This window comes from Pezoporus wallicus, unplaced genomic scaffold (genome assembly GCF_028554395.1).
Source record: "Pezoporus wallicus isolate ANWC-B61680 ecotype Strahan unplaced genomic scaffold, APGP_CSIRO_Pwel_v1 contig_7293, whole genome shotgun sequence".
Taxonomy (NCBI): Eukaryota; Metazoa; Chordata; class Aves; order Psittaciformes; family Psittacidae; genus Pezoporus; species Pezoporus wallicus.
In genome coordinates, this window is record NW_026637242.1 from 241,454 (window position 1) to 255,545 (window position 14,092).

Sequence of the window (14,092 nt, forward strand, 5' to 3'; positions counted from 1 at the left end):
TTGTCTTCCTCTGAGCCATTTCAGTTCTGAGAGCATGGGCTTTCTCAAACAGTTCCCTAGCTTCAGTGATGTTTGTGTCCTCACCTTTTCCTGCGAACAAATTCACAACCTGTTTTCCAGAGAAAGCAGTAAATTTCTTCCTGACTTCTCATCATTATAACCATTCTGGGGGGGGTCTGATCATGGATGCCATGAAGGTAAGCACTATGTGCATGCAGTCATTATGTCTCTCCAGCCACTGGGAATATAAATTCAAAACACCTCCAGCATCTTTCCACTCCCCTTTCTTTCTTGCATTGCTTAATGTGCAAGCCTCAAGCTATATCATCCTTTCTTTGTGTGACATTGGGCAATGTCAAACAATCCTTTTCTTCTCTAGGTAAAGGAAGAGGTGGCACAAAACATCAAAAGAATTATTTCTGTTACCCTGAGTTTCCTCAGGATGTCCTGTATTTCTCTCCAGGCCTGGAAGCACTAGTTGCCTATTTGCAAATATAATGCCATAGTTGCCTGTGGAATAACAATAGCACAAGTCGTGACTGCCAGTTAATTTCATGTGACCCAGAGCAGGTATAAAGTTGCTGTAGTGTGTGCTCACCAGCTGTGTGAGACCAGCATAGCAACCTTTTGTCAATGTCTTCATAGGGTTTTCTACCTCCATCCCAGTCAGGAAAAGGTGAAGACAGGCCCTCATCATGGGTGGAGTGAAAGATTTCACTCATTAAAGAGAAGTAGCGATTTATTGATTGACAAAAACCAGTGTTTAACAAAGTTTGATTGTATATTCAATAGTGATTTAACAAGATTTGACGGCAAGACACACTTGAGTATCTACTGCGTAGAGAGCAGGGTCAGACAAAATCCTCCCATTGAGTCATGAGGTTCAGAAATGACCTATTTGCATTCTAAACTCCTTCTCAGAATGGAGTGTGGCTGGATGCAGATTTAGAGCCAGACTTGGTCAACATTTTATGTTTAAAGTATCATTGTGTGCAATCAATACTTCATTATCACTTAGCTAAGCTTTCATATAACTTAGCTAAGTTTTCAAAGTTTATCAAGCCCTTAATCACTTACTGAGGGTCTGTTGCAGTAAGGAATATCTCAACTTCGAGGAGTAGCCTTGAGAGGCGTCCCTATACATGCGGAGATTCTGCTGTGCAGCCATTCAGGACAGCTCAATGGGCTCTGGGTTATCCACTATTTAATAAGTAAGATAATTGAATCACAGTTCATATTTGCATACCAACTATTGGTCCGTTCCAGCTTCAATTAATTCTGTGATTATGTGAATCACAGGCCTCTGACACCAGTAGGAAAGTCTGGAGATAGAGTGCCAGGTTAAGGAATATACAGAAGTCCATGGGAACAGATAGGATAAACTCACAAGTACTTGGGAAGCTGTCTGATGTCACTGCAAGGTCACTCTTGATCATTTTCGAAAGGTGATAACACTCAAAATTCAGTGGGATTGAGTGGCCCTCAGCAAGTTTGCCTATGACACCAAGCTGTGTGGTTCAGTTGATAAAACTGGAGGGAAGCGACTCCATCCAGAGGAACCTTGACACGCTTGAGAGGTGGCAAATGCCATCCTCATGAAGTTCAACAATGCGAAGTGCAAGGTCCTACACCTGGGTTGAAGAAATCCCAGGCACAGCTACAGGTTGGGCACAGAACAGGTGGTGTTGCTTGATGAGAACTGAAAATGAGCTGGGTTCAGTGTGCGCTTGCAGCCCAGAAAGCCAACTGTATCCTGGGCTGCATCAAAAGGAGCATGACCAGCAGCTCAAACGAGGTGATCCTGCCCCTCTACTTTGCTCTCGTGAGACCTCGCTTGGAGTATTGTGTGCAGTTCTGGTGTCCTCAACATAAAAAAGACATGGAACTGTTGGAAGAAGTCCAGAGGAGGGCCATGAGGATGATCAGGGGACTGGAGCACCTCCCGTATGAAGACAGGCTGAGAAAGTTGGGGCTATTCAGTCTGGAGAAGAGAAGGCTGCGTGGAGACCTCATAGCAGCCTTCCAGTATCTGACTCCTCATCAGGGACTGTAGTGACAGCACAAGGGGTAACGGGTTAAAACTTAAACAGGGGAAGTTCAGGTTCGATATAAGGAAGTTCTTTACTCTGAGGGTGATGAGGCACTGGAATGGGTTGCCCAAGGAAGCTGAGAGTAAGGCGCTTATTCATCTTCAGGGAACTCAACCCCACTGTGGAAGGGAGGGTGCCCTCCAGGGGCCTTGGTGACCTCACCACCCTGAGAATGCTGACAGAACCAGTTTTGCAGTAGTGAGGTATGGGTGCGTTTTTCCTCCTCATTTCTCTCCCAAACACCTTTCCTGATATTTTAACCTACTTTACAAATGCTACTGTCAGAAAATACTACAACAAAGCAACACAGTTGTCCTGATTGTTGGCAGGAAAAGAGGTATTTTAAAAATGTGACCTCACAAAGTCACACGTCTCAGAAGCTAAGCACCTCCCACTTCTTCAGCATTTTCTCTCTCCATTTTCAGCGGTTCACTTCTCTTTGTCACTGAGCCCTTTAACATCTGCTGAATCAGTGAGTCATGTATACTTCAGCACTAACTTTGGAGATGCAATTTAAATTCTGGAAAGGTTTTCTGCTCCTGCTCCTGGCAAGAAACTCAAGATATCAGGAGAAAAGACTGACGGAAGCAGCAATAAAATTCAGGATAGTTTTAAGAGAAGTGACAGGCAAATGGAAAAGTCTTGCAATGGAACTGGGAACTAATTCAACTAAGTGCTGTACTTCAGCAATTTTACACAGCAGTGACATCATTAGAGTGTCTAACTTAATCATATTTATATGAAAAAACTACATGGAATATATAATTTAGGGTTAAATGCATAAGCTCTCAACAAAATTTGTGCCCAAAATTTAATTCCTTGTTATGGCAGTGCTAAGAAGGAGACAGATCTCCTTAGTGCTCTAAGTTTCTCATCACTACCTGAGTACAGCATAAGCTAGAAAATGAGGGTGGAATAGGAAGGGAAAGAAAGATGAGGCAAGACAGCAGAAGTCCCAGGCGCCAGCCTTTTGCAATTATAAGCTAAAAAAAAAAAAAAAGTACTGCCATTTCTCTACCATCAGTCTTCAACTGCTAATACTAAACACAGGTTTCCCATCTTATTTACTCTGTTCCGAAGAAAAAAATCCCAGGAACACAGCATAGGAATAGGTCTTTAACTCACAGGGTGGGGTCAAAACAACATGAAAACAAATGCAAAAACAAATTTTAGGCACTGATAAAAAACAAACAAAAATAGGAGTATTTTAATATTATCCTGGCATTTGCTCCCAGGTAAAGCAGGAGGGTGCCATGCTGTAGAAATATTTCCCATAACATGTTCCTCATGCTTCTTAAGCAGCACTGCAAAGCATTCTGTACCTAATGCTTAGGAGTTTTATCTATGCTAGTCCTTTCATTGTTTTTACTAAACCTTTCTAAGTTCTTCTTTTCTTCCTGAAGTTTCTTTCCTTATATTTCTTGTGATATTTTCCCCATCAACTTTAATGTCTATTTTAATTAAATTTTGTGCTTACAAAGGTACTCTGTTTTCTGCACAGTATCTTCTTCCTTTCAAATATATGTGCTCTTATTTCTCCCTCTCTTTATTACTGCCTGTTGCTCTTACATATCAAGGCTAGTAAAACTGCTTACATACTTCTGTCCCATCACCCACGAGGATCACAGATACAGTATTTATGCTTTCTTTCCACAAGACTTAATAAATGGGCTTACTCACCTGGTGTTAAGCTAAATCCATCTGGTAGCTCCCTGTACAGCACAGCAACATATCAAGCATAAAAAAAAAGTTTAAAGGGAGTCTTCTTTTTGAGTTCTTGAATACTTTGCCCAGCGCCATGTCTCTCTCCAAGTGAACTCTCTTCTAAGGATGCTCTAGGCTAAATCTTGGTATCTCTAGCCTCCTTCATATATGAGGGCAAGATACAGGGATCTGCCCTTGTGTCCTTCCCTTAAACACCTCTTGACCATGACAGAAGTTATGACTGATGTAATTCTACAGCCAACAAAAATCTTCTGCTACTGGCAGTTCTGGAGGGGAACTCCATTTCTAACAGCATCGCTAATTCAGTTTTACCAGAGACATCTTCCTATAACTGTCTGGTTAAACGCGTCTATAATGTCTGGATATTCCCCAGTAGCAGCACATGCCAAGTGCATGGTTCATCACTTGGCCCCAGTTATTTCAATAAATTTACTTAACATTTTCAACACAAAATATTCAATCATAGCTCATATTCATTCAGGATTTCTCATCAAGCAAAACCATTGTATCAATGCAAATAAAAGACCATAGGAGAACATACTTTATTTCAACCACACAGCTGTGGTTGCAGGGTTACGCCAGCTGCATACTACTGTCCAGAAGCCTTTGCTTAAAGAAACTCTCATCTTAAGAAGTGATGTGCTACATAACATTGCAATATATGAAGTTACAATAGAAAGACTAGAGCATCTTAGGCACAAACAGAACAGACCTGTCAAAGACTGCACTGTCAGTAAAATAAAAATAAAGAGCGTCATGCCTAAAAGGGGAACAGAAAAAAGTCGTAACTTGCAGTTCCACTATCACTTTAGAGAACTTGGGCTTGTTGGTGATAACGAGCCAGGTGTGAAAGGTCTATACTTGTGGTATTGCTCCTGATGGCTTCAGCATTTGTCGCTGTGGAATGCAAAGTGTCACAACTGGAATGCAAAGTAAGGCAAAAAGTTTTCTGGTAGAAATGAAAGCTGAGTTCTACTTTAAAACAATTTTTTGTTTCACTGTCTTAATATAACAAAGACAAATAGACCTCTCTGGGTTTACATCCTTCCTATCCATCCTATCACCCATGAAACACTTCTTACTGAATTCTCACTTACTGCATTCCTTATTTTTTGATTGAACCATTGGTAGCACTGTGTCTGGACTTTGTAACTACTCCCAACAATCACACACTAGAAGCATGAAAATGGATTCCTGGATACCACAGTGCTTTGTACAAACTTACGCTTCTAATTGTTATGCTTGTCCAAGACAGCCACCTAGGAGAACTGTCCTTACCTAGACACAGTTTTAGAATTTGGTTCCAAGTTTTGGTTTTGAGGTTGAACTACACCCAGCAGCTCTCTCTCTCTGGTCACTCATAGTTCGACCATCATCTTCAAAGCATTTAGTCAACTTTTCTTTATTCAGCAGCGTATGGACAAATGTGTAAAATAAGTATAGTTTACTGCTCCATATTATTCTAAGCAAGGGTGAAAGCAAGTCATGAAGGCTTCCCATATAACCAAAAATAAAAATGGTCATGAACTTGCTTTCCCCCTCTCCCCCCAATCATCTTTTTTTTTTTGTTTTGTTTTTTTCTGGGGACTCCTTGCTAAAGGGATGCCTTCAGTGAGTGCGTCCAGAAGATGTGAAAGCACATGTATTTATACATACTATCTGATTATGCCACAACAGAATCCCTCTGAATTTGAGGATCAATGTTTTCACATGTTTACATAAGACCAGTAAGTCTTGCCTGCTGTTGTGGGAATACAGGGCCATGGCCTTCTTGCTGGATGGACCGACAACCCTTCTGCTGGATGTGCCTCTCCAGCCTGTACAAAGGCCACCTCAGGCAACGCTGGCCTGGATGTCATCACTGCTTAATCTCTCGACATAATTGATTCTGCAGTGCATATAATAAATACAACATGCAAGGGACCGCTGCCATTCAGTACTCATGCTTTGTTGTTAGGATGCTCCTCCACAACGCAATCAGGTTTATTCATGCTTTCTGGTGTTATTGATAAAGATTATACTGGTGTTATAAAAATAATGTTATGGACACCAAACCCACCTTGTTATGTTCCAAAAGGGCAACAGCTAGCTCAGTTGGTGCCTTTGCTGGATTTATTAGAAAGTATTAAGGGTAAGCAAGAAAATAAAGGAGACACTGGATTTGGTAGTACGGGAAAACCATTATGCTCTATGTAGCTGGATGCTATGCCCATAGCTTTGAAGTCAATTAAAGTTATTGCTAGACACAGCTGATTTGTGAACACTACCACAGGCATCCTACACAGAGCTGAGATCTCCCTACCAGCACTACAAAAGAAACAAAATCCAGCAGCCTACAGCATACAGCACATCTTTTAATCTCTGCCTTAGATGGTAAAGCTCTCCATTAATGCTAAATAAACACCGAATAAGCACAGATGTTTTCAGTTCATCTTCAAAGTTCCTATAAATGGCAAACATCTGTTGAATAATCAGGTGCTTAGAACATAAGAATGTAAAATGAAGTTTGTATCATACAGTCCATATATGTGTTGTCTTCATAACCACTAAATTTTCATAACCATTATTTATTTTATTAATATCATGGAACTCATAAATTCACATATTCTACTAATTTTCCTATATTTAAGCATTGGAAAGTTTTTGCATTTCATTTTCTTGGTGGGATTCCAGTATGAAGGAGACCAGAGGAAGGGATGAAGTAACATTCGTAACACTTTAACTTACAATGACAGGCAAAGGGAAACAACTGGAAGCAGAACTGGAAACTCCTTTACCAAAAATACTCTAGTTCAGCACTTTTATATGGCAGTGACATTATAAAACCATAACAGAAATATCATGCTAACTCAAAAAGTTTCAAATACTCTAGGAATATATACTGCAAATTGGAAGACCCAAAGAAAAGAAAAATAGCAAGGAGAGAGTGAGTCGTGAAAAGCCAAATCATTAATCAAGTGAATAAATGCTGACAGAAGAAAATGTAAAGAAAATTATTTTAAGAAATGAAAACATTAAATATGGACTGATTTGACTTTATGTTACTCACAGACTTATGACAGAGTATGGCCTTCAGTGATACTCAGTTATTGTGAATAGACTTTTGTCAAGTATCTCACTGTGCTGCAGTTTGGGACCATAATCATCACTTCTACACTCCCATCATGGTTGACTTTTGTACATATCTACTATAAACATTTTTTGTTTTCTTCTTGTCTGATTCTCTTTTGAAAACAGAGCAGAAACACAAAACATTCCTCCAGTCAGTGGCTCCTAGTCGGTATTTTTTCCAAAACTTTTAACAGATTTCTATTTGCAGGAAAATCAGATGTAGTAAGGTAGCATTTCTTTTTGGAGCAAAATCTGTGTGGCAAACTATGTCTTAACTAATCAGTCTAACTACTTCTTAAAAGACCAAAAGAAGTTTAAATTGCTTATTTACTCTATTTAAACAAAGTGGTTGTTAACTCATGCCCCTTGGAAGGCTCCACAGTTCTTCACGATCTGCAGTACACTCCTATGAACAATTTTACCAGCATTACAATTTTTTAAAGGCTCTTGAGGCACTGCTAAGTACACACTGGTACAAAGGCTTCAGAAGATACTTTTTTGTACACCCTTCTGGTCTTCAGTGACAGCAGAAGATGCCTTTCTATGTACTGCTTTTTGGGAAGACTCTTTGGCACCTTTTTCCCCATATGTTCCATGATATGGTATGACTCTGAAGTATGTGGTCCAAGCACCCTAGCCCCATTGAGTGGAAGAACTCAGCAAAATGAGTCTGCAAACTGAGCTCAGCAAACTGAAATTGCTAATTTTGCTCTCTTCTTCACAATGCCCCTTGAGAGGAAACGGTAAAGCTGTGGGACTAGACTCCCTTACCACTCAAGGACAGGGAGACACAGGATCTAAACAGGATACCTCGACACCTCAACCCAATGAAACCTCAGTACAGCATCCTCCTCTCACTCCTCCCAATCACTGATTAAAATGGCCCTTTTGCTTCCCCAGCACAGCTGGTTTCAGCAAGTGTAGCTCTTCCGTGCTGGTTTGCACTGCCTGTTCGCAGCTTCAGGAAGTATCTGGCAGTACTGGTGGCAGCAAGGAGGTGACTTGGTGGAAGGTGCCAACTGCCACAGCTGAGTCTCATGCCTCCCCCTGGCCCTCTACCTTTCTCCAGCTTGAGAACCAGTACCTTGGTGGAGAGTATACTCAGCATGTCTTAAGAAGCCCAACCTGATGTTTTTCCTTCATCCAGAAGATGCAAATACTCTGTTAAATTAAGTGAATGGAAAAAGATATCAGGATGGGGGCGGTGAGGGGATTTCTGAGGTTTTTGTGTGAGGATTGCTGAAATTTTCTTCTAAAGAAAGGCAGTGTCAGCAAAGCTGAAGTGCGAGCACTTCACAACCTACTTCCCAGCAATGAAACTATGGAACCCATTCCCAGGCTAAGTTAGGGAAAAAACGGTCACTGTGTTCTACTGTGGATTAATTAGTTATGCATTTACAAAGGGACATCATACACAGAAATTTCATTTTACAATCAAGATATGATTCGGACTAGACAAAAGCAAACAGGTAATTAGCACAGACATTCCCATCTTAAACATACATACAAAACATTAACACTTTTGTGCTTTTTTTTTTCTTTTAATATGGTCTCCTTAGAAGGCATATTAGTCCTTAAACAAACTAACACAAGTTCTCAAGTTACTTCAGGATAGTTATTTCAAAAGACAATGCAATATTTCATAATAAACATTTATAATCAGGTTTTTAACAAAGTAATTCATCATATAAACAAATGAATTGGTCAGACACTAAATAAATATTTGTACTGGTAAATAATAGCGTTTTGCTTATATCATGTAGGACCTGATCCTGCAAGCCCACTGCATACATCTTTATCCCCACTGAATGACTGATGCAATTTCTTGTTCTAATCTACTATTTACTTTGAGCTGAGCAAATATGTTCTGGCCACTACATTAGGTAATTGAGATAAACACTGGAATACATCCCAGCAGACAATGATTTCCTTAGACGTCTTTATAAATAATCTTTTTTTCATGTTTATGAAATCATCACAAACATTTATCAACAGGCATTCGGGTTTTAATATTTACAATCATCTGATTTGCATCAGTTAGTCAAGATTGATCAAATGAATTGTGTGTATGTTCCTTGTTCTTGGCTCTCTGACTGAACAACCCTGACCTTTGCACTCAATTTAAAGAGCAATTTCCTATAATTATTACATAGCTAATACCAAACTTTAGTTTCTCCAGATATTCGAGCTAACAATACTGAGTCAGGAATCAAGAGCCTCAGGGACAATAACAAGCCAAGCTTCTCCTTGGGGAGGGCAAACAAGCATGAGTTAACTTTTATCTATTCTCATCTACCACACTTACTACCTTCTCCAAGGCAATGGGGATGGCCTTTTTAAAGAATACAAAAAGCTGTGGCCAGACTTTTAATTCTGAGTTCACTCATTTACAGGGATGCCTTTTACCTTGCATGGTAAATCCAGAACAGAAAACCACAGACAGAACATTAACTGACCTACACACCCTCTTCGTGCCTTAGGAAATTTACCAGGATACCTTCATACAGGTAGATACGTCAGTGAATTCCAATCTGTTAGATGTTTCTTGAAAAGAAACACAGAAGGAATCAGTTACAACTGAAGAACTTACAAACTTGAATTCATTAATTGTTTACTTTTCCTTGCCCAGCCACCTCTATTTGAAATATAGTTTAAAATCAAGGGTACTGAGGCTATTAGATGTACTTGCTGTATTTAGTTTGGCTGAATTCTGATGGTTTCTTGGACACCTTTAAGCTCTTACCACATTATAACATAAAAAGTGCCAAGTACGTGGCAAAAATAATGACAGTTGCAAAAAAAAAAAAAAATGCTGCCTGAACTGAAAAGAGGAACATACTTTTAAATTACTCTCTCTATGTATCTATATATATAGGGATATACACACACGCACACACACACATTTTCACATATATACCCCTATATAAACACTTATCTAAAATACAGAAATTGATTTTTTTATTTCTTCTGTTGGTATCATTTTAAAGGCTTTACTCCATGAATCCACAATATGACAACTTCAGGCTGTCCAGAGAGATAAATCTTAACACAGTCTTACAACCTCAATAATATAAATATATTGGGAAGGAACTTTGACCAGCAATAGTAAATTTTGCAACTTAAATAATTATTCCACCATTATTTTAACAACAGATTGCTACCAAGTACCAATATTCATTAAAACCATAAAAATAATAATAAAAAAAAAGATAACAGCTTTAACTTCTAACACTCTGTATCAAGTGCAGCTTTTTGAAGGGAATGTAAAAGAAAATTATGTGTTAGAGACTCATTCTAAAAAGAGAAAAAGCAACTTATACTATGTGTTTCCAAAAAAGTATACTGTATGCCGGCACTTTATCATGACCATGTTGTCATAGTTTCTTCTTGCCTGCAAATGAAGGATGTAGGTTCACAAATCTTCTAATATGTATATAAGCATTTGATTAAGTCCTGCTCCTCATGAAAATAAAGCTAATTTATACTTAGAGTGAACAACAATGAGGAGTTTATTATTATAGGAAGACATTTAAGGACCTTGGTAGCCAGTACCAGTTGCACTCACAAGTAGCTCCTCAGCTTTTCTTTTTTTTTTGTTTTAAAAATAAAGGTACAATCATAGTTATCCATTTACTTTAAAAATTCTAAAGATGAAGTAGTGTTTATACATATGAGTCCTCATATAAATTATAAAACTCAAGTTTATCTTATTGAGTTCCATCCCCAGAAGAAGCATAAAGCACTTTTGTGGTACCTTCACAAGTAAATATTTTTATCGCATCAAATCTGTAAAATGCAACAAAGATGGTACTGCATCTCAAGCTGAAAGAGAATATTCTTCTGATGCAGTCTCTTGTGATGGATGTGTTCATATGATTTCTGTGACTTGACTGAATTTCAAATAAAGGAAACATGAAGGAGTTCACCTTACCAGTTCAGTAGGTATAAGAAACAGTGAACAGCAGACTCATCGTGTTTGAGGTCAATAGTCTTTGGAAGACAACGAGACGGGAGTTTAAAACTACAACACCAATCAAATAATAATAATGATAATGAGGTAAACTCCCCTAAAAAGGCCAAATAGGCTAGGATGTCAGGAGAGAGTCTGATTGTACCTGACACCTAAATGTTTCTGTAGCCAGAGTTCAGCAAGCTGCATGGTAGAGGCAAAAGTACTTGCTTTGGACCCTAAGCACATTTTATATTGTTTTGGCTCTAAACTGGGGTCACACTGAACTGGATGAAAAATATGGACGACTCCTACTTCTTGACTTCTGAAAGCCTTCAAGCCAGATGTTATCACTTTAGTAAAGAGGTCTACATCCTCAAGTCCCCAGCCTTGAATTGAGGTATCAAATCCACCAGCAGTAAGTAGATCACTTTTGTAAATACAGGTAATTCCAAATCCATACTCTCTCCAAAATCCGCTTCTTTTTGTGAAAACAAAACTACTGTCAGCTGGAGGGTTGCCTTCATATATTATTTTTGGATCATATTGGCTAAAGATGATAGGGTAGTAAACCTGTTCTCCCTGAATAGTGTTATCTCTGCATCGCTGGAGGAAGTCTGGTGTGAATACCAGATCAACATCACAGAACAGCAGTAAAGTGCCATTGTCAAATTGAGCTGAGGCCATTTCGAGACCTAAACCTCTAGAAAACTTTCCTGCCATTGGAATCAGGGTCATATCCGCCTTAGGATACTTCATGCTGTATTCTTTCATTAGCTCTATGTGTTTGCTGGAGTCTTGGCCTGACTCAGAACTGAAAAGAATAATTGCCAACTTCACATTCTCCCTGGGAATGAGACATGTCTTCTCAAAGTTATCCATAAATCTTGAGAAGATGTCAAATCTTCCTGTGAGAGGGACAAGAATATGAATTTTCTTGTCACTGCGTCCTCCAACATTTTTGGTGCCTTGCAATGATGAGGAAAAAATCTTCAAAGAATTTGAAAGAAAAGCAAAAGATTGAGTGTCAGTGTTGGTATTCTCCAGCAGGCTTACATCCAACTCCTCTGCTTCTTTGAAGAAAGGTTTGCTAAACAATTGCTGAAGATAAGCATGGCGTCGCACCGGAACAGTAACTTTCCTTCCTTTGTGCCTTTTGTACAAAAGCAGTAAATCCAGGATGTATTCCACTCCACGCAGAGGATTAACCCTGCGGTAGCCATACTGTATTTCTTTGAAATCAATGAGCCTTCCTCTAGTCCTAGAGTTCTCATTTATCATTTCCATGACTTGCATCACGGTGTCATCTAGCGCAGCCCGCAGCGCACTGCTAAGGCTCTGACGGGGTGGCTGGTTCTCTACCATTGCGTAAAGAAACTTTCCTGTCAGGAACTCCCACTCGATGACTTCATTCCTTTCACGTGGCTGGAAATGATTAAAAGATGGCACCACCCCCAGTTGCCGATCTTCCTTATTTACTTCACTGTTACTGAGCTTGCTCATCAGGGCACTTTCTCTATGGAGCTGGATGGTCCGATAGCGCAGCTCAGAAATTTTACGACTCAGTATGTAATTGTGCAGCCTGTATTGGTAGGCTGGTCTTTTGTTTGGATGAAGTGTTATGGCTGTGTGAATCTTGCTGTTGTGAAGATCTTGAATGTAACCCTTGCGGTTGTGTTCATAGTTTTCATGGAATAACTGCTGCATCTAAATAGAGAGAGAGAAGGAGAGAAAGAATGTGAAAGTGCTTTTACCCATAAAAGGACCTACACTGGCACTATTGATCATTATCAATTCTTATAGATCATGGTTGTTCTAAGCACAGAACTTCAAAGTATTCAGTAGGAATTATTTACATTGTTTTGGCCTCAGTTTCGGTACTGTCCACAGTAAGCAAATGCTGTTCCCTTAACTACAGGAAAGGGAAGATATCTTGGCTTTATCTTTACCTCATCTAACTGCAAACCCAAAGGGAACATTTACCTAAAGGTCTACAGGTAGTATTTTTGAGTTCCTATGTGCAGGCTGAATGCTGCTATGCATGAAACACTAAGTCTTCACCTGCATCTAAGCTCTTACATCTTTAAGGCATCTGTAGCACAGAACCTTACTGAAGAGTTAGCAACACTGGTAATGTTTTTTAAGAGAAACTTGGATTTATGTCTGTTGAACACAAAGTTGTTTGCATATCCTACAGACACACATGCATATTAAATATGAATTAATATTAATATATTACTGAAAAAAAACCTGAATGGACTTCATTTCAACAGGAATAATTTTTTTTCCCGTGTGGACAAATAATTCAGTTGCTGAAATACAAAAAGTGAAATATGTGTATTGGCAGGGATACATTTAGTAGAGTATGCCATTTAAGCTATAGATCATACTAGTGTAACACCCTCAGTAATTTCCAATGTATTTCTGTGGCAAGAGAAGACATTCTACTTCTGTCAAATTAGCAATTGTAGTACCTTCTAAATAGTGAATCATATTTTGAGATAGGTATTGAACTTTGTCTTTTATACATTGGGGAAATCAAGAGAGGTGAGGTCTGATAATACAACGTCTTAAACTCAAAACATTCAGCTCAGGGACAAGAGGATTTGGACTATTTCTTTGCTATCATAACAAATAGGAACTAACACTATCAGTACTGAGTCAGCGTTTATTCAGCAGTGGCAAAATTGAAATATGGCTTCCTTGAGGCAAGAGATGGACACTGGCAGGACAGGCAGTTTATAGATTAGGGACTAAAGTAGAGAAAAGTGCCTGGGAAAGGGCTGGATGAGGGTATTTGCTCTTTGGAAGAATAATTTTTGCTCCTTCCCATACAATTTAAATTCTGAATAATGAAAAAAAAATCAGCTGATCAGGTGAGGTTTCCTTCTCTCCAGTTAAAAGTAGCACTCCCTTCCTGGTCACTTTTATTTAAAGCTGTCTACTGTGCGCTTTGCAAGAAGACGGTGCTTTTGTATTATCCACTTTTTCTGGAAACAAGTTGAATCCATGCTTTTCATGTTTAGAATTTCACATTAAAATCTCTTATAGCAAAATAAAGAAAAAGAAAATGTATAATGCTGGAAACAAAAGCAAGAAGGGGAGGCTGTTTGGCTGCTGAATGGTACCAGTATTCTTTCCCACAAACCCGGACACTTCACACTTTCCTAAGTCCTCTAATCATAAGGAATCACTTGAGTTTTTCTTCATCCACAAT

The 14,092-nt window shown here is 39.0% G+C and overlaps 1 protein-coding gene across 1 annotated transcript in view; it reads right to left on the reverse strand.

Annotated features, from left to right (window-relative positions):
* Positions 1 to 10,511: 10,511 nt before the first annotated feature.
* Positions 10,512 to 14,092, reverse strand: part of CHSY3 (chondroitin sulfate synthase 3) — a 148,394-nt gene continuing 144,813 nt past the window's right edge. Inside the window, exon 3 of the mRNA XM_057404373.1 lies at positions 10,512 to 12,582. Coding sequence (XP_057260356.1) covers positions 11,020 to 12,582 — 1,563 coding nt within the window. The 3' untranslated portion in view covers positions 10,512 to 11,019. The remainder of the gene's footprint in view (positions 12,583 to 14,092) is intronic.